We start from the raw sequence: 21,290 nt of genomic DNA on the forward strand, positions 1-21,290 counted from the left end.
TGTGTCTTTAACCCATCCACATGGTCTGACTATTGACCCTACAACATAATGTTTAGGGTTATTATGTCTGTCTTTGTGTTGTAGTGCAGCAGGTCAGAATATCAATGTAATGTATAGACTGTGAAGGTCATAACATATTATAATCTTTTGAGAAAAAGCTTTGAATGATGAAAAATGTAGTTTATGAGAAATAACTGAATTTAAAATATAAATTATAAATTCAATTTTGTATTTGGTCCTCAGATCACAGTGGACAGATGTGAGGACATTGTTGGTTAAGCAGGACACATCATGACAAGACCTTGTCCTTGTCTCTGTGTTACTTTCTACTGGACCCAGTTCAGTTCACAGCGAGTATGATAATGATTCTGGACTAAATCCATGCCTATTTCGTTAGTGCAAAGTATAATGTGAGAATGTGTAATTCGGTCGACCACAGCTAAATGGTTTAATCCAAGCAGCAGGGTGAGGAAATTGTTCCAATGTTCTAATTTCCGTCTTTTTCTTTTAAATGTATGACTAAAATCTGAAACAGTTTCTTTCAATTTTTCCGCAAATCAGTGACTTTATGACCTCAGAGAATATTCAAGTGTTTTTATGATAAATTTGTGAATTTTTTCTCCTTTTTTTCATAAATTAATGACTTAAATGTCAGAATTCTGTTTTTTTCCCCCTCAGAATATTACCTCCCGCTCAGTTTTTAATTTTAATATGTTGTTGTATTATTTATTAAATCAATAAACTGACTTAATATACATTATTCAACAAAAGGAAGAAACAAACATCACCAACAACTCTACTGTATTTGTGTCCTCACGGTCCTCATGTGATGTTGTCTTGAACAATATTTCAAGAACACTGATTAAAATTCAGACACCAGTGTATTATAAATGTTTGAAACCGTCAGAGGAGGAAACATCCACACCCAGCTGGCTGATGATAAGCAGGTCTGGATGGAACTCTGCTGTGGACTGAAAACAACCAGAAACATGAAGGAGACCTGGAGACGTCCACATGTGGACACATTTAATTACTCCAAGTATATTTTGGGGCATTTTTTGCCTTTTATTGGACAGTATAGTATAGTATAGTATAGTATAGAATAGAGAGACAGGAAATGGGGAGGCAGAGAGAGGTGGAATGACATGCTGTAAAGGGCCACCCGATGCGGGATTCGAACCGGGGTCGACTGCAGTGAGGACTGTAGCCTCTCAATATGGGGCGGCTGCTCTACCAACTGCGCTACAGGACGCCCCAATTACTCATTATTATGTAGCGTTAAAAAGGATGGGAAGCTAAAATCAATCGATTATTCATCTTAATAAATCAACATCTTCTATAAACAGAGATAAGCTAAAGAAACTTAAATGCGGTCCTATAATTATCTTTATTCATACATATAATCAATCAAACTTTATTTCTATAGCGCACAATTAAAAATGCAACACAAAGTGCTTTACACAATAAAGAAAACATTCCACCCATAAAGGGTGAAGAAATAAATATGTACATAACTAAATCAAATAAAAACATGCTACAGCATAGAATAAAATAAGTAAAATAATAAAACAATAAATAAGTAATAATAAAGCAGTCATTCATTCACTCATTCATTTTCATTTTTAAACCAACAATCTAATGTTCAAACCCACTTTACACAGTGATCAGCTGTGAGGAGGAGAGGAAGTGAACTATCATCTCACTTTCCTGTATTTAATCATTGGGCTTATTGCATTTGACCAAAAACCCTCAAGGACGATTTTTTTTACTGATATGAAAACAAATAAACCAAAAAAAATGATGGGCGGCTGCTCTACCAACTGCGCTACAGGACGCCCCAATTACTCATTATTATGTAGCGTTAAACAGGATGGGAAGCTAAAATCCCATTGGTTGACACCTGATAAAACTCACTAGTGATGTCACAGAGTAGTTATATCAACAGCCAATGGGATGTTAGACTGATAACAGGGTCAAGGAGGAGAGTTCAGCAGTGGAAGACCAGTTAGAGAGAGGACTGTGGTGGGTTCAGTGCTTTACAGAGCACAGGTCTGTGTGTGTGTAGTGACAGCAGTGACTTACTGTGTGTGTGTGTGTGTGTGTGTGTGTGTGTGTGTGTTTCAGGTGAAGTACAAGCAGGCAGGGAAGGAGCAGGCTTCCTCTTCCCTCTACTCCAAACTGCCCGAGACTCTGGAGACCAAACACGCCAAAGAAGCCATGGAGCTGCAGAGTGAGGTGAGTCTCTACCTCCATCACTCCGTCTGCTTTTCCATCTCCGTCGCTTCATCTTCACTGCTGCTGTTCATCAGAAAGTAGCTCCAATGAAGACACACTGGTTTTACTTCTACTGAGGCAGGGATCTTCTACTAACTCTTCTATGTGTCCAACAGAAAAGGTACAAAGATGAAGGGAGGAAGGAGATGACGTCGTCTCTGTACTCTCAGCTCCCTGAAACTGCAGAGATTCAGTTTGCTCGGGAGATGACTGAGCTCCAGAGTCAGGTACAGCTCCTCAAACATCTACTCACTCAATCTATTCTATTCTATTCTATTCTATTCTATTCTCAACTTTCACTCGTCGTTCTGCTCTTTATTGTAAAGTTATTCATTTAAGTTTTTATTTTGGAGAAGAAAAAAAAACATTCCTTTCTTGACAAAGTTTCAGAAACAAACACAAGAATTTATTCCCACAAATAAATGTGAACATGAAGTACACAGTTTGGATGAATGTGTGTCCTATAGAAAATCAAATATTCAGTTGCGTTATTGACAGATGTGACAGTTTTCCTCTTGCATTAGAAGCACTTAACCACAGCATGTCAAACATTTCATGAAAGAAGGATTCTCTTTGTGCTGAAAGTCGAGCTGTGAGATATAAATTGGCAACAAAAGAAGAAAAACTCAACATTATTTCACTGTAAAAAGGGAAAGAGACAAGGTCTAAACAAACAAACTTTAGATTTACTCGTCTTTGTGCACATTATGACAAATGACAAGACATAAATGGTTTTGAAAACACCTTATCAGCCCGTAGGCTGATTCTGTTGAACTGGAAACAGGCAAACCACAATACACAATGTGGAGGAGAGATTCTATGCAACACCTTGCATTGGAAAAGCTTAGATTCACTCTTCGGGGCTCTGAAGAGAGTTTCCATAAGACTTGTCGATCCTTTATAGAGTTAGTTGCTGGTTAGTCTACATTCCCCCTTTTCTTTTTTTCTCAACCATTTTCTATCATGTAAACTGTACGGCTTTATTTATTTGTATGAATGATTGAATGACTCTCAGTAAATTAAAGATATATAGGTAACACTGTGGTAATCTTATAAATTGCTTTCTTATTTTCTATTATTTATTTATTTTTGTTGTATTTTGTATTCCTTGTCTGCGTGCTGTTTCATTTACTTTCTTTCCCTTTTTGTAGTTTGTCATGTGAGTGTTTTATGTGGGATAAAATAACAATGTTTTTTTTAAAAAAAGAAGGAAAACACCTGAACAACATCCCTGAGCTTCCTCTAACTCCTCCTGTTGTCTTGTCACCTCTAGAACAAATACAAGGAAAGTGGGTTGAAGAGTCAGACTGTGAGTGCGTACTCTCAGCTATCAGACACCAACGAAATCCAGTTTGCCAAAGCTGTGTCTGAAATACAGAGCGAGGTATGAGCCAAGATCAGAGTGCTTAATGTTATAAAGAGGAGAGTCCTTTTGTTCCTTCTGTTCAACATCATCATGTTTGGTCTCGTCCTCCAGACCAAGTATAAAGAAGCGGGGAGGAGAGAAGCGTCCAGCTCTCTGTACTCCAAGCTGCCGGAGACTCTGGACACTCTGCACGCTAAGGAGGCGTCCCAGCTGCAGAGCCAGGTACTGATCAGTTCGCTTTGTTCAGATGTTCGGTCAGTTTTCATTATGTGATATAATATAACTTGACTCTGTCTTTGTGCAGGTGAAGTACAAACAGAGCAGTAAGGAGGGGGGCGGAGCTCTGTACCACCAGCTCCCCCAGACCACAGAGACACAGCTGGCTAAGGAGCTGAGAGACGTTTACAGTGAGGTGACTCTCTCACACACACACACACACACACTTGTTAAACTCTCCTCTAGGCATCAGCGTGGTGAGTTAGGTGGAGTAAAATGTGTGTGTTGTGTCTCAGGTGAAGTACAAAGAGGACGGGAAGAAGGACATCAGTAAGAACCTGTACTCGCTCCTCCCTGAGACGACCGAGACGCATTTTGCCAAGTACATGTCAGAGATACAGAGTGAGGTGAGGACCCTGAATGCAACACACAAAGACAGATACATATATGTTTTTTACGAATTTTTGTTTTTTCTTATGAATAAGAATGAATAATTTAATTTAATTTAATTTAATTTAATGTATTGGTTTATTTGACAGGGACAGTACAACACTGATCAACAGAATTTAAAAAAACTGCAAGTGAGCCAGAGTTAGCCAGTAAGGCTCATTTTCATCCGTGTCCAGATGTTACAGGCAACCTAAGAACAAAAAAAAAAACAATTAAGCAAGACTGCAAATTAGCTGAAGCTAGACGTCTTGTATGCATCACATTTTTCATTCTTTGTGGCAATGTTGTATGTATCGTCCCTGCAAAATAAACATAAAAATAAATAAATAAAATAAAAATAAAATGCATTAAAATACAGCTGAACTTAAATATCAATTTACCTAAAAGCTCATAATAACAAATAAGACATGTACATAACAACAGCTCAATAAAATCATTTCTTTTAGAATATATAATTTCATGTTGGATATCAATAGTTGTGTTTATTATATCTAAGTACACAGAGCTGATGACAGTTTGTGTTCACACAGTAACAAGTTGATGATATATAAATGTTTTTGTTTTAAAGGCATCGTACAAGAAGGACAAAGAGGATCTGCCCAACACCTTGTACTCTCTGCTGCCTGAGACTCTGGAGACTCAGTTTATCAAAGAGATGGCTGAGACACACAGTGAGGTGGGACACTCACTTTTATTGATCACACTGAGGACACACACAGTATCTGTTGTGTGTGATGTTAGGTGGCATCATGGGTAAAAAAAAAAAAAAATCAGATCTATCCAAGTCTGATTCCTCTGAGCCACAGAGCCGCATCAGTCACATGTTCCTTCAAGTTTATATTCAGTCAGCACATAGATACTCACGGCAGCACCAAATATGGATTAATCCGCCACTGAAAGTAGTCCTGTGTTTTAGGAACATTTGTTAGAAATGATTGCATCCAACTATTTTAGAAAATGATTTTTCAGCTTCTGAAAGATTAATTATATTTAATACGACATGTTTTTTTAAAATTATTATTGTTTTTTAAGTCAAACTCGTTGTATTTGCACAAGAATACAGGGCAGAGTTGCATGCATTCATGGTATGTGTGTTTTTATTTTTTTTATTGTGCAATACCAGTGACAAACATTAAGCAAACATAAAGACATGACATAGCAACACAGCAAAAGAGTAAATGGATTGAGATAAATTGTGATAAGGAGCAAAACAAAAAAAGAAGAGAAAAAAATAAGTAAATGAATTAGAAAATAAATAAATAAACATCACCAGCCAATTGGTCACTCAATATGACATGTGTTTTTAAAGATGTAGATGTTCAGGAGGAGCTAGTGAGGTGTAAGACCACAGGAGTGAGGAAAATGAGGTTTGGTTGAGTCTCTAGAGAATGTATGTACAAGTGTGTGTGCTCCACCTCCACGTTAACACATTCCAGATAAAGTGACTAACTGTTGTCTATTCTGGTCCTGTTATCAGGGATACAAGTATAGCTGCTGGACCCCCTCCTTCCCTCCCTCTCTCCCTCCGTTCCTCCCTCTTTTTCCACTTGTGTTACAAAAACAAATCAGAGGGTTTTTAGTCTCTCTCTGTTCACTTGGTCTGTTCTCTGTGGTTTGGATGTGAATCCTGCACTTACAGACTCAAAGAAGTGTTTCTTGACTGTTAAAGGGACATTGTGTAAATTCTCCTGTTATCTATGCACAAAAATCGATTATTTGGTTCTTCAGTCTGTTTTTTATTAATCAGTAATCCCCCCCCATCAACAAAGTGAAGTGTTCCTTTCAGCTCTGAATGAGCCGTTCATATCATTCATATCTCCATGGAGCGGGTAAGCTCGGTGCTGCTGCCATGTGGTGTCTCCATGTTTTTACGAGGTGGCGTCTGTGAAAAGTCACCGTGGTAACGCAGTGAGGAGGAATGGAGCGTTCCACTGATGCTGCATTCACCTGCAGTCGGGCAGACGGCCGTCGGTAATAAACCAGATGTCATTTTAGTTTTAGAGAAAGCCGGTAAAACGTGGGTCAGGTAAACAATACGACATCGCCATGACAACATATTGTCACGTGTATTGTTTTGCCTCATGCTGACGGACCACTTGTTTACATAGAGGCTTGTTTATGCCGTTACATGCAGCAGCTGTCGTCCGTCTGCCATCTGCCCAATTTCACGTGAATGCAGCATGAAAAATACGATTGAGTTGCTTGTGATATACAACCACAACGCTAGATGGGAGTAATTCCTACACAATGTACCTTTAAACAATCCTGAATAAAAAAACACCATCTCACATATTTCACCTGATATTTTCTTCCTAAGCTGCTAAATGTGTCAAACTGTCTTTGTTTCTCCTGCAGGTCAAGTACAAGGAGGCGGGGAGGAGGGAGGCCAGCAGCTCTCTGTACCATCAGCTGCCTGAGACTCTGGAGACGCAGCGCGTTAAAGAGGTTACTGAGCTGCAGAGCGAGGTACACACATCTATTATTCACTCTTATTCACATTTCATGATCCTTCGTATTTGGGCATCAAAACACTTAGTGTGACTCGGTCTCTTCACGGCGATGTAATATTTAGTGTTGTTGGGAGCGGTCAGTGTGAGCACATGAGAGCTTCATTAAATCTGCAGCAGTTAAATCATCAGGAAACATTTAGAGTCATGAACGAAGCCTCTGCTCTCACTACTTTACATGTTTTTAGGCAGAAACCGAGGCCAAGGAAAGAAATAATGAATGAATCATGTTTTGCACTTTGAAGACTCTCTGCTAAACGCCGAGACATTTGCGATTCTGTTTGTAGCTGCTACAGCAACAGATATTTTTTTCCAGTTATTATCTCACTGAGGAGCAGACACAGTGTTTGTGTAATGCAGCTCAAATATTGAACAGAAAGGCAACAAGCAATAATCTGAGAGTAGAAGAAACAGAGTCTGGGCTCAGTGTTTGTGTTTGGACCACAGACACTTTCACTGATCTAAAACCTGCACAAGAAAACAATTTGACCTGAGAAGTCAGAGTACAGCAGACAGCAGCTCTCAGGAACTAATGGGTTGAGTTGTTTTGTTTTGTTTGTAGCTGTGGACATAATCATGATGTAGCAGTCCATGAGCTTTTGAGAATGAAGAGAAACAATGTCCACGCTTTGCAGGGGACGATGTGTGGAGGAGCTTTTAACACTGGACATTAGATCTCAGCAAATGAATGCTCCTAGATTGAAATTGAAAATTCTTAATAAATCAACATCTTCTATAAACAGAGATAACCTAAAGAAACTTCAATGCGGTCCTATAATTATCTTTATTCATACATATAATCAATCAAACTTTATTTCTATCGCACACAATTAAAAATGCAACACAAAGTGCTTTACACAAAAAAAAAAAAATATTCCACCCATAAAGGGTGAAGAAATAAATATGTACATAACTAAATCAAATAAAAACATGCTACAGCATAGAATAAAATAAGTAAAATAATAAAACAATAAATAAGTAATAATAAAGCAGTCATTCATTCACTCATTCATTTTCACTTTTAAACCAACAATCTAATGTTCAAACCCACTTCACACAGTGATCAGCTGTGAGGAGGAGAGGAAGTGAACTATCATCTCACTTTCCTGTAATTAATCATTGGGCTTATTGCATTTGACCAAAAACCCTCAAGGACGATTTTTTTTTACTGATATGAAAACAAATAAACCAAAAAAAACCACTCAGAATTGCGAATCAACTGCCAAATGTTCATCATTGAAGTCCATAGCAAAGCAGGGATGGTTGAATGGCTGTGATTCATTAATTCCTTAAATTAAAATGTATTGTTGAGTTGATATAATTTGCTGTTTCCCATAGAACAAGTACAAGGAGAGCGGGAAGAAGCTGATGTCGTCCAGTCTGTACGCTCAGCTGCCTCACACGGCCGAGATACAGCTGGCCGCCAAGATGACGGACCTGCAGAGCGAGGTACACACACACACACACACACACACACACACACACACACACACACACACACCTGCAGCAACAGGTACATACAACTGCCTCTGTGTCTGTTGTATTCCTGATGTCTGGATGAGTTGTGAGTTTCTCTCTGTGTTTTTTCCAGAGTAAATATAAAGAAGACGGGATCAGGGCCCTCTCTCAGAGTTTCTACTCTCAGCTGCCGGAGACCACAGAGACCCAGCTCGCCAAAACTGTCTCTGAGCTGCAGAGTGAGGTGGGAAGCTGCTTCTTCTTAAGTATCAGTGCATACTGTAGCTCTAATCTTCTGTACTGCCTCCGATACCTCACTCATCAAATTTAGTACAAATAATACATCATAAACTATTTTTCTAACCAGGCACAAATGCATAAAATGTCCCTAAATCACTAGATTGTCCAAAACTGAACTGTACAAAGAGAAGATGAGTGTCTTTACATGCATATTATGTAGACATCTTATTCCAGGTTACTGAAACTGGAATAAGATGTGACATGTTAAAGGGATAGTTCACCCAAAATTCTAATTTCACTCATTATCTACTCACCCTCATGTCAACTAAGAGCTGTGAGAATTTTCAGAGTCCTCCGTGCCTTCTCTAAGTTACGGGGGGCTCCGTGCAGCAGTATTTGTCCATATAATGGTTGTCAATGGATACCAACTTTCTTCGTCCAAAAAGACACACCAAAAAACATCCAAATACCTCCATACTGCTCGTCTGTAATGTCCCTCTTGTATTGAAGCCCCGACATGAGAAATTGTTCTGAAAAAAATTAAATAAGTCTATATTTTAAGCTTGTTTGTAGTGGAAGCTCCCAGTGTCTCAGTTCACTGCTCTTCCTGTGTCAGTGCAAATCTCGCGTGATTTGCACTGACCGGCGGAACAATTTCTCATGTCGGGGCTTCAATACAAGAGGGACATTACAGACGAGCAGTATGGAGGTATTTGGATGTTTTTTGGTGTGTCTTTTTGGACGAAGAAAGTTGGTATCCATTGACAACCATTATATGGACAAATACTGCTGCGTAGACCCCCCCCCCGTAACTCAGAGAAGGCACGGAGGACTCTGAAAATTCTCCCAGCCCTTAGTCGACATGAGGGTGAGTAGATAATGAGTGAAATTTGAATTTTGGGTGAACTATCCCTTTAACTCCTAATCCAGGGTCTTAATCACGTTGTAGCAGAGATGATGAGAAATCATGACCACACACCTGAAACCTGAAGCAATCATTTATATGAATAACCAGGTTTTAGTTGTTCTGTAAACGCCACATGCCAAACAGCATCAAAAACAGGATGAGGATGAAAGTCTGCAAACACACTCCAAAATAAGTGTGTGAGCGCCTCCAGCACAAACCAAATCAATTGGAAATCTGAAGGAGAGAGCACACACAGCAGCAGCAGCAGCAGCAGCAGCAGCAGCAGCAGCGCTGGTTAGGACACACACAGACATGTGGCTGACAGCTGATGTTTCCTTTAGGCCAAGTATAAGGAGGCGAGCAGGAAGGAGGCGAGCAGCTGTCTGTACCATCATCTCCCTGAAACTCTGGAGACCCAACACGCAAAGGAGGCAACGGAGCTGCAGAGTGAGGTAGGCTACACACACACTCGCTACAATGCTAGCCATAATAGTTAAAACCCAAGGTCAGAAGTTTGAAAATAACATAGAAGACATAATATTGTTGAAATGTCAGGTTGTTCATAATGTTGTGTAAAAGGACAGTTAAAGTAACGACAAAGAACTTTCATTTTGTGTTGATTTTGGCGACCCCTGTGGACAAAAGCGGTAGTGTTTCTCTTTGTGGATCCTGTCCCAGTATCAGCCATGATAAAAACACAGCAATAAAAAGCTTGTTTTTTACTGGCTGGCAATAACTCGTCGTCAGGTGTGCTGTCTCCTCCGGTTTGGAAACGTAAACATAAAATTCCACCGGAAGAGCAAAACCGGCTTACGTTTTTGACGTTCGGAAAAAGGTGCATATAAAAGAAGAATTATAAGGCTGTGAAAACAGATTTTATTTTATAGCGATTATTCACTTATTCAAATATATTCATTGGTAGTATATTCAGATTTTGCCAATAAACCTTGACAAATGTTACACACAGGACCTTTAAAAAATCTTAATACAGTAATCTAGTACAGACAAATATTACACACAGGACCTTTAAAACATCTTACTACAGTAATGTAGTACAGAACAGCGAATGGAGCGCTCATGTGGGTTGCTGTAGTGGTAATCAGGAAGGTGCTCTTTGGTTGCAGTCAGACTGTGAAAAAACAGGGTCCAAGGCAACTCTTCTCTGATGTAACAATAAAAAGCCTTTATTTGGCGGCTAGTTCATATTAGAACATTAAAAACAACCAACAGCTTTTATTGTTACATCAGAGAAAAGTTGCCTTGGACTCTGTTTTTTCACGTACTTGTACTTCTTTGCACTAAAACAAAGGGAAACATTTAGAGTTATAGGTAATTATGCTATTATTTTACTGGTCCAGTCTGCTTGAGATCAAATGGCGCTGTATGTGGCTCTTGAACTGAAATGAGTTTGACACCGCCTGGTTTAAAGAAAGGAAAGATAGTCTAAGATTTGCCTGAATGAGAGAGTGTGTTGTTCTGTGTGGAGGAGGAGGCGACTGTAATTGATGTTCAAGCTTCAGTGGAGTGATCCTACCGTCCAGTGTCTCTCTGTCTTCTGCAGGTGAAGTACAAGGAAGGTAAGAAAGAGCTGAGCTCCAGTCTCTACTCGTTGCTGCCTGAGACGGAGCAGATGAAGTTCGCTAAAGCCGCCACAGAGCTTCAGAGTGAGGTGAGTCATCACACCTCTGGTCCAGGAGGGCTTCACTGTGGCTTTATTGACTACCATGGATTGAAGATGTGTAGTGATGGTTACAAATTAACTGTCAAGACAAATTTTTTACATTTTCTCTGCATATACACCTTCTCATCTTGGTGTGTGTGTGTGTGTCAGAATAAATACAAGCAGAAAGGCAGACAGGAGATCAGCAGCAGCGTTTTCCACCAGATGCCAGAGACCAAAGAGACGGAGTTTGCAAAGCAGGTCTCTGAGCTTCAGAGTGAGGTGAGCGGCTCGGTTCATGTGTGTGGAAGAAAAGAGAGGAGAGATTGTTCAGGAACTGTGAAATTTATTTAAAAAAAAATCAAATCCATAGTTAATATATTCCTGTTTGTTTGTGCGTGTGTGTTTTGCATCACTCTCTCAGACAAAGTACAGGAAGGACAAAGAGGATCTGCCCAACACTTTGTACTCTCTGCTGCCTGAGACTCTGGAGACTCAGTTTGTCAAAGAGATGGCTGAGACACACAGTGAGGTGGGACACTGAATATATCAATGTGTTGTCTTGAGAAGAGAGAGTTGTTTTATTGCACAAAGTCATAAGGTGATTCTAAAGTATTCTTATAAATATCAAAGTTTAAGTCTTAAAATTGCATTACCAGTAGTTTAACAGAAACAGTTGTATGTCGTCAGCTAAAAGGTTTATATTCTACAAGATGTCATGTCCTGAGCCTCTCTGTATTAGATCTGATGACAGTGTTTAAACTGTGTAGAACAGTAGAATGAAGACTGTGTTGCCTCTGGGTTATGTGTTTTGTTGCTGTGCCAATATTGAACTAATGTTGTTGTGTTCCTCTTCCAGAGTAAATACAAAGAGGCTGGTAAGAAGGAGCGCGTTAACAGTTTGTATCATCTGCTGCCTGAGACCAAAGACACTCAACACGCCAAGGAGCAGACTCAGCTGCACAGCGAGGTAACAACAGTCTTCATCATGAACAAGGACGCTGATAGGGATGCTGTGGAGTCAGATAGATATTTGCATGTCAATCAATTAATCAACACAACACAGTCTTTTATGTTTAAGTTTTTCTATCAAGGTGAATTTTGATTGTTCTCACCTCAGTTGTGTGTTGAATGGTGGAAAACAACTTATTCAACCATTTCTCTGTTTTCCAGTGTGTACACAGCCTGACACAGATTTAGAGTCACTTCTGAGAGGAGGATATGGGGCTTCTGGGAAATAATGTCCTGTAGCAGGAATGCATTAATAATTGATTTTGATATCCAGGCTCAACTTATAATTACACCAATAAAATATGAGTTTATGTCTGTGTCCTCTGTTTTTGTCGATCAGCAGCCAAATAATCCCAGGACTGAGCCTCTCTTTAACATTGGCATTTGTTGTTTTAGATGTGACCTTGAGAAAGCTATCCATGCTCTAATCAGTTCAAGATTAGACTACTGCAGTTCACTTCATGTTGGTGTCTCCCAGTCTTCAACTTTTAACCAACACTAACAGATGAGAGCACATCACTCCTGTTTTAGCTCCCTTTATTGGCTTCCTGTCCATTATAGAATTCATTTTAAACTTTTAATGTTTGTTTTTAAAGCTCTTAATGGCCTCGTCCCATCTTATTTATCTGAGCCTTTAAAGGGATAGTTCAACAATTTGGCAAATTGGCCCATTGCCATAATCCCTATGAGATAATAACGGAACGTTACAAGACGGAGTTGTTTTCGAGGTAAATTCATGCAAAACCGTTGATGCGTATTTCCGTTGGGGCAGTTTTTCGGTAAGCAGTTTTGCATTTACCTCTAAAACAACTCTGTCTCGTAACGTTCTGTTATTATCTCATAGCGTGGTGAATGTGCAGGTCACAACTTGTCCACCAGAGCGTTTTGGAGTTGTTGGATTGTGTATTTGATGAGTTTGATGAGGGAAACCAAGAAATCCCATTAGCCTCTGTAGCGTAGCTCTCAGTTGCTCCGCCGTTCTTAAAACAGCTTGCACCGACAATTAAAGGTAACAAACCTACTGCTAAAACTATAGGGATTATGGCAATGGGCCAATTTGCCAAAATGTTGAACTATCCCTTTAACTGTTGGTGATCCTGGTAGAGCTTTGAGGTCGTCTAACCAACTTTTGTTGGAAGTGCCAATTGATTTTACTTATTCCTTTTTTACTATCTATTGTAAAGAACTTTGGTTCACTGAAAGGGTTGTTGTAAAGGGCTGTATAAAGAAAGAACTTTTACATTTACAATTTTCAACACATGAATTTATGTGTGGAGTTGACTGAGATGATTCGTCCTGACTTGAGCATATTGAAACACACTACAAGGAAGTTGCATTACAACCATGTTTATAATGGTGATGAGTCAATTTGGCTCCAGTACCAATCTGATGAATTGAACTGGTCAATTTCTAATCATAATGTATATGATAAGGATTAAACCAAAGGGATCTGTGTTGTCATTAATGAGTTGTGTTGTGTGTGTGTTGTGTGTGCTGTGCAGAAAGCGTACAGGGAGGAGGGGAAGAAGGAGGCCGGCTGCAGCCTGTACGCCCAGATGCCCCAGACCATCGAGACGGTGTTCGCTAAAGAGCTGAGCAAGACGCAGAGCGACGTGAGTGTGATGTGTGACCCTCACGCTGCCGACTCAGTATGACACATGAATATTCATCGTCTGTTTAACACGTGGAAACTTGTGGCTTTAAACCGAGAAGGACTCATCTCAAAGTAGCCGCTCGCGTCGACACCCGCCCTCGCGCCGTCAGCTTCTAGCCTCAGACGTCCTCTCTGTCTCACAGCAGCCAGACATCAGCGGTGTTGCGTTCGTAGTCGCAGCCACGCGGAGTGAGTTTTGATGTGTTTGTGACTCAGAGTGATGAGGAGTCTGACCTGCTTTTAAAAACCCAGAGCTCAACTGAGGAGAGAAGCTGCTGCAGGTTTCTTAAAGTGAAGAGCAGAGGGGGCGGGGCTTAAACAGCCACGGCCCACAATCCTCTCTGTGCGTATCATTCTGTGTGCTGAGGCGTGAATGCAGGGGAGCAGCTGTGGTGTGCTCCACAGCCTGAGGACACAGACACTGACCTACTGCCCACACAGACGCACACACACACACATCCTTGTAATGCTATCTTTGTGAGGACACTCATTGACATGTATTCCCTATCCCCTTACCCTAACCTTAAAGCAGCAAAGTAAGCGGAATGTTTGTGTTAATATAAGTCTTAAATAGTTCTATCTTCCGACAGCAATCACTTATATAGAGTATTTGGTCTGAAACACGGGTCTGTCAGTCACTCTGCTCTGTTGTAAGCCGAGGAGAAAACTTTCCTTGTATCCTACAACCTTTATCCAATGAGGAGAGAGAACGGCATAAAGGGGCGGTCCTCTCTGTGTGTGCAGCCAAGGGATGCGCGTGAATGTGGTGATGTAGGGACGAGGGCTGGGACTGCTAACTCCATCGGCTGACAAGAAGTAACCCAAACCACCGGATCGCTTACTTCTGCTTTAACCATCCAAAACAAATACCTAACCTTAACCATTACACTTAGCCTAATTTAAATCTAATTATAACCTGAAGTCTTAACTCTCAAACAGCCCTTGGAAAAAGTGAGGACCAACCAAAATGTCCTCACTTCCCAAAAATGTCCTCACTCTGTTGGTTAAAAACGTCCTCACAACGTAGTAAATACAAGAACACACACACACACACACACGTGGAGATAAATGCCAGTGGATCATGATGCGGGACAGACAAACATTTCACAGCTGAGGAGTGACACCTCCGACAGAAACACAGATGTGAGTGACTGATGACTGGCTTCATGATGCTGGTGGTTATGAGCAGATGTAGTACTGTACAGTACAGTACAGGATAGTAGTGTAACATAATGAAGCAACTAAAACAACAGACCTTGTACAATCAGTGGATGCTCTGGAGCTTTACATCCCATGTGACACCTTTCATAAGTGCTTTACAACAAAGCTTTAATCAGTGAGTGAGCTGCTTCTCTGATCTCTACAGGCGATGTGTCCTGACCCACTTTATAGTCATTGAGTTATCAACGGTTAATTAAAAGCAGTAACAAAGCAGTCACAAAAAAACAAGAAATTAGCCTACATGCAGAAACTGACACATTTGATCTTTTTAGCTTTGTAGCTCCAACAGCTCGGACATTGCAATTTGTCCCAGGTTGATTCTGCTATACTAGAGACTCCATAGTACTGTATAGTATTATTACTATCAGAATTTGATGATTTTGAGATCAATGATAAAGAGGGGAGTCAGTATCCAGAATATACCGGAGCATCTCAATAAAGTAGAATATGATGAACGTCTGCAGTCTTCTCCATGATAGTGGAGCTACGACTATTTAAACCTTTGCAGGTGTTTTAAGTTCATTAGCTGATTAGTGTGACAACATTAGGTCAATAGTAAACTTTTTCACTATAATCTTATTTTTTGAGGTTTTTGGGTTTTCATTAATGTAAGCCATAATCATTACAATTAAAAGAAATAAAGACATGGAATATTTCGGTCTGTGTGTAATGCATCTATATGGTGGAGTTTCACTCTTTGAATTGAACTGCTGAAATAATATGATATATGATTTTCAAATTCATTAAGATGCACCTGTGTATATATACGCAGCCAAATAAATTATAAGAAAAAGAAAGAAAAACAAGACATTGTGCAGGTGCAATTCTTCAACAAGCAGTATATAATATGTTTAAAGGGATAGTTCACCCAAAATTCAAATTTCACTCATTATCTACTCACCCTCATGTCGACTAAGAGCTGTGAGAATTTAGGGGGGGGTCCGCGCAGCAGTATTTGTCCATATAATGGTTGTCAATGGATACCAACTTTCTTCGTCATCAATACAAGAGGGACATTACAGATGAGCAGTATGGAGGTATTTGGATGTTTTTCTGTGTGTCTTTTTGGACAAAGAAAGATGGTATCCATTAACAACCATTATATGGACAAATACTGCTGCGTGGACCTCCCCCCCCGTAACTCAGAGAAGGAACGGAGGACTCTGAAAATTCTCACAGCTCTTAGTTGACATGAGGGTGAGTAGATAATGAGTGAAATTTGAATTTTGGGTGAACTATCCCTTTAATCTCAACCCTGACTCTGGTTCTGGTGGTCATTAGACCCACCAATGAGTTCAGCTGTAACAATTGCACATGAAAATAATAGAAACAACAGAATAAACAGAATGGAAGCAGCTGCACGAGTGTTGAGAAGAAGTGAGACACCTTGTGTAGCTGTTGTCTGGTCTGGTGTCAGTCGCCCTCGGGGGGGGCAGAAAAATCAAAGCTGGGGGTAAACTGGGGCACAGGGTGGATGCTTTCTGCTTTTAACGTCTGTTGACCGAGCAATACGACGCTAACTGGAGCGCGTAACACCGACTACCTAGACAACAGCACATCACACTGTCCCACTGTCTGCTGCACACTGATCCCTCAGCCTGAGGAACACACCGGGACAAAACGGCAGAAACGTCTTTGTCGGTGAAACATCAAAGTCTTTTCACATGACGCGGAGCCGCTCGTCTCCTTCAGTCGTATCATATGAATAAATATGTTATTGGTAAATAAAGAAGCGGCAGCAGATTGTGTTTATTCTCTCACAGCTCTTCGTATCTTTAGAGAAACTTTTGGAGACACGGTCTTTAAAGCCGAAGCCTCTTGAGGCCTGTTAATCTGCTCTCGGTTTAATATTCATCCCTGCGTCATGCTGTGAATTTCTCATTTTCGCAGTGAGAAGCGGCTCGTCTTATTTTTAGGCAAATGAGCGAGTGTGTTTTCAGTCGTTATTCAGCACCAGGCTGAATTAGTCATCACATATTTCCTCCCTCGATCCATCACGCTCCTTTTTTCTCCCCCTCTCTCAGTTAAAAGCCCTCTCTCTTTCTTCATTCCCTCTCTCTCCCTTTCTTCACATTTTTCTTCCCTTTCCTCTGCCCCCCTCCTCCTCACGGCCTCGTTCTGTCTCTGTCTCTGTCTCTGCAGAAGTTTTACAAGGAGCAGTATAACAGAGAGAAGGGCAAGTCCAGCTACACCTGCATGAAGACGCTGCCTGAGGTGGAGCACGCCATGGAGGTCACCAAGAACCAGAGCGATGTACGTAAATACACACACACACACACAATACACAGTGGGGAAAATAGGTACTGAACGTGTCAACATTTTTCTCAGTAAATATATTTCTAATGAGGCTATTGACATGACATTTTCACCAGTGATAACCCAAGTAATCCACGTCCATGTCCATAAATGAAGTTATGTGTAATAAAGTGATAAAACACAGGGATTACGTATTGAACACATGAAGCAACTGGAACGTGTCATGCTATGAAATAATAATGGAATGTTATGAGACGGAGTTGTTTGAGGCAAATGCGTAGTCAGAACTACATCCTAAACATGGGATTGTGATTTCAAAAACGCAAGTAGTTCCAAGTATTTGCTTTGTGTGTGGTAATCCTACATAATTATACGTTATGATTTCATAGTGTGGTGAATGTGCAGGTCACAACGTTTTGGAGTTGTTGGATTGTGTATTTGATGAGTTTGATGAGGGAAACCGAGAAATCCCATTAGCCTCCGTAGTGTAGCTCTGAGCAGCTCACGTCTCTGCCCCACCGATCGAAAAACAGCTTGCTTTATGGCAATGGGCCAATTTGCCAAAATGTTGAAATCTCCCTTTAACAGAGAGCTTTTGACTGACCTGGAATGAGTAATGTTCTCAACCACTATGGCCTCTGCACGCTCACCATCCAAGACTGTTGACTCCTTCAATACTTATTGTCCCTGCTGTGTGTCCGTCTCTATGGGATATATCAACTATATAGTTCTGTAGGTGTGTGTAGTGGTTGCTGTTGGCAGTTTTTAGAGAAACTACAGATGATAGAAGCTCAACCTCTACAGCCTGCAACCCACACACAGTTTCACATCACCTCACACACTCTCAAACACACACACACACGCACACACACCTGAGGCTGTTTTGGAAAAGCTCAGTGTTAGCGTGGCAGAACGCCTCCACATTATCTGACCTGTCTGTGTGAAGCCTGAGGTGTTATATTGTTGTTGTTGTTGATTTATGATTATAGATGTTTTGAATTAATCAACCTGTGTGGTCTCAGGTCAGCTACAGAAAAGGTAAAGAGGAGCTTCATCACTACAACTCGGTGCCAGACAGACCTGACATCATCAACGCCACCAACGCTACCAAACTGGCCAGCGACGTAAGTGTGTGTGTGTGTGTGTGTGTGTGTTTGTGTGTGAGTTTAATCGCATACTAGCCAACGTGCATTTCCATGACAACAGTCCTGTTCACCAGCTGTTCTCTGAGTGGAACCACTGATTAATTATAGAAAAGGTTCTGCTGTTAACACCGAACTGTCATTATGTAAGAGTCTGGACGGTTCATCTTTGTGTGTGTGTGTGTGTGTGTGTGTGTGTGTGTGTGTGTGTGTGTGTGTGTGTGTGTGTGTGTGTGTGTGAGAGAGAGAGAGAGAGAGAGAAAGAAGAATGTTGTTTTAATTTTTCAATATGCCAGTAAATGTGCGTCTTTTGAATTATTTGTGTTTGTGTCCATAAATATTGAGTATGTAGTGAATATGTTGGAGTGTGTGTCCTGTCCACATACTGTTTTTGTGTGTAAGTGTTTGTGTGTGTGTCTGTCTCTGCTTGTGCTTGTGTGTATGCAGGTTTTATTATTATTTAAAGCCCCAGTATGTAACTTATTTGGCTTTTTATTAGCAAAAATCAATATCAATATCAAATCAATATTTGTCTGTCTGACGTCTGCCCGATTTCACGTGAATGCAACATCAAGAATACGTTCCGATATGCAACCGCACCGCTAGATGGGGGGAATTCCTACATATTATACCTTTAATGAGTATTTGTGTTTGTGTGTGTGTGTGTGTGTGTGTCCACAGGTGGCCTATAAGAGTAACACTAAACAGCAGGTTTACAGTGACGGCTCGCTTTTAGCCAGAACCGACATCCAGCACGCCAAAGAGGTTTCAAAACTGGCCAGTCAGGTAGCATATACACACACACCCCTCCCAGCATGCACTGGGCCAATCACAGGCCGTGGTTCACTGACCTCTCGCTCTCTGTCCCACACAGGTGAAGTATAAGGAGAGCTTCGACAGACATTTAAAGGGCCAGAGGCCTCGCTACAACCCCCTGGACTGTCTCTCCTTCAAACACACACAAGCTGCTGCAGCTCTGGCCAGTCAGGTGAGAGAGTCACATGGTTTAAAGTAGTGTTGCCCAAATTTCCCAAATTTGCCTCTTTTCAATTCCTGGGACAAAAGAGCCCTCCTCCCGGGAATCCCAGGCACTACAGGCCACTACATGTTTCAAATCAATTCATTCAACAATACAACTATATTTTCATGTTTTAACTTTCTGTAGGAGGATGAAATCAAATGTGTCACATGCTTTCCTTAAAGGGATATTTCAACATTTTGGCAAATTCGCATATTGCCATAATCCCTATTCTTGCCCCTGTTCGGCAGGGCAGAGACATGAGCTCTGCACGGTGCACGGTGTTTCCGCCTTTCCCTCATCAAACTCATCAAATACACAATCCAACAACTCCAAAATGCTCTCATGGACAAGTTGTGACCTGCACATTCACCACGCTATGAGATAATAACAGAACGTTATGACACGAGAGTTGTTGAGGCAAATGCGTAGCCGGAACTACAATCCAGACACGACGGCTGGGCAGTGATTTTAAAAGCGCAAATAGTTCGAGTATTTGCTTCATGTGTCGTAATGTTACATCATTATACGTTATTATTTCACAGTGTGGTGAATGTGCAGGTCACAACGTGTCCAAAAGAGTGTTTTGGAGTTGTTGGATTGTGTATTTGATGAGTTGGAAGAGGAACAGGGAACCTGTACCATTCACCTCCACTGTGTTCGCTGAGCAGCAATCGTCTCTGCCCCGCTGATCTAAAAACAGCTTGCACCGACAATTAAAGGTAATGAACCTACTGCTATGGCTATAGGGATTATGGCAATGGGCGAAATTGCCAAAATGTTTAATCAAACAGCGACACTTGTAAACAAAGTACCAGTAATATTTATAAGGTCGACCGGAGCCGTGGATCTTGGCTCATCAGAGCATCTCCACAGCCGTCACACAGTAACAGCCCAACATTTCTCCAAATTTGCTTTTATGAAGTAGCAGTACAAATAACTTTAGACCACTTCAATAATAAAAAAATAAAAATCCCGAAAATAAATTTCCTCTTCCCAGTAATAAATTGACTGACCATTTCCCGGGATTCTCTGAAAAACGAGTCTTGGGGAGCAAAACTAGTTTAAAGTTGATGTCAGTGCTCAGTGACAGCTGGTGATAACTGAGGCCTGTGATGATGACATCCTCCCTGCACAAGTTCAACCCACAGCACAGAAACCATGAGACAGCTTCTCTGTGTGTTTATATCCATGTAATGTGTCAGGTGTCCTCTCACATCATGATGCAGCCAATCGCAATCATCGCTTTTGTTTCCTTCATTTCACCTCAACACTTCTCTCGTCACTTTCCTTTTTCCTCAGTTCTCTTCAAACTGTATCTTTATCTCTTTTACTTGCTCATGTGCACGCACACGCGCATGAGCGCTTGCGTCATTCACTTTGACTCTCACTCACACAAAATTCAGTCTGTTGTGTGGGCGTTACCATGGCAACTTTTCTAAGGCAAATGGAGAGGGAACTGTGGGATGAAAGCTGGAGAAGTTGAAGAGGTTGCACACAAACACACACAGACAGACACACACTTACACATAGACATCTCAACTCAACACATGCAGAATGAGTTGGCGCACAAACACATTGACACACACACACACACACACACACTGAAACAGCCATGGTTCAGTTTTAGCCCGGGTGCTGCCCACACAGCCACAGAGAAGAGCCTCTCCTCTTCACAGCGTTACGTAACAGCTTGTTGTGCTGATTGTTGAACGCTTCCCCGTGAGCTCCACTCAGCATCTCCATAGAAAGACGAGTCTCTGAACGCAGCGTTCGTTTTAACTACAAGTGCTTCCATCTGCAGCTGGTTTTAGCTTCAGATCTGTGACAGGAGGAAACATCAAAGATGTACGGTGCAGATGTGTGTGGGAAAAATTTCTACATTTTCGCATTTACTGAGTTGTATAAAA

The 21,290-nt window shown here is 41.0% G+C and overlaps 1 protein-coding gene across 5 annotated transcripts in view; it reads left to right on the top strand.

Moving 5' to 3' along the window:
- The window catches only part of LOC146966957 (uncharacterized), a 75,046-nt gene that overhangs the window by 36,781 nt on the left and 16,975 nt on the right, over window positions 1–21,290 (top strand). For all 5 annotated transcript variants that reach the window (XM_085763546.1, XM_085763543.1, XM_085763542.1 and 2 more), the window contains 20 exons: window positions 2,125–2,235; window positions 2,391–2,501; window positions 3,548–3,658; window positions 3,752–3,862; window positions 3,945–4,052; window positions 4,153–4,263; window positions 4,875–4,982; window positions 6,662–6,772; window positions 8,152–8,262; window positions 8,405–8,515; window positions 9,760–9,870; window positions 10,980–11,087; window positions 11,250–11,360; window positions 11,503–11,610; window positions 11,938–12,048; window positions 13,592–13,702; window positions 17,107–17,217; window positions 18,243–18,344; window positions 19,044–19,148; window positions 19,237–19,350. In XM_085763546.1, the coding sequence (XP_085619672.1) occupies window positions 2,125–2,235; window positions 2,391–2,501; window positions 3,548–3,658; window positions 3,752–3,862; window positions 3,945–4,052; window positions 4,153–4,263; window positions 4,875–4,982; window positions 6,662–6,772; window positions 8,152–8,262; window positions 8,405–8,515; window positions 9,760–9,870; window positions 10,980–11,087; window positions 11,250–11,360; window positions 11,503–11,610; window positions 11,938–12,048; window positions 13,592–13,702; window positions 17,107–17,217; window positions 18,243–18,344; window positions 19,044–19,148; window positions 19,237–19,350 (2,196 nt within the window). The remainder of the gene's footprint in view (window positions 1–2,124; window positions 2,236–2,390; window positions 2,502–3,547; window positions 3,659–3,751; window positions 3,863–3,944; window positions 4,053–4,152; window positions 4,264–4,874; window positions 4,983–6,661; window positions 6,773–8,151; window positions 8,263–8,404; window positions 8,516–9,759; window positions 9,871–10,979; window positions 11,088–11,249; window positions 11,361–11,502; window positions 11,611–11,937; window positions 12,049–13,591; window positions 13,703–17,106; window positions 17,218–18,242; window positions 18,345–19,043; window positions 19,149–19,236; window positions 19,351–21,290) is intronic.

The sequence above is a fragment of the Trachurus japonicus genome, chromosome 20 (genome assembly GCF_045865225.1).
Source record: "Trachurus japonicus isolate A0001 chromosome 20, Traja_1.0".
Taxonomy (NCBI): Eukaryota; Metazoa; Chordata; class Actinopteri; order Carangiformes; family Carangidae; genus Trachurus; species Trachurus japonicus.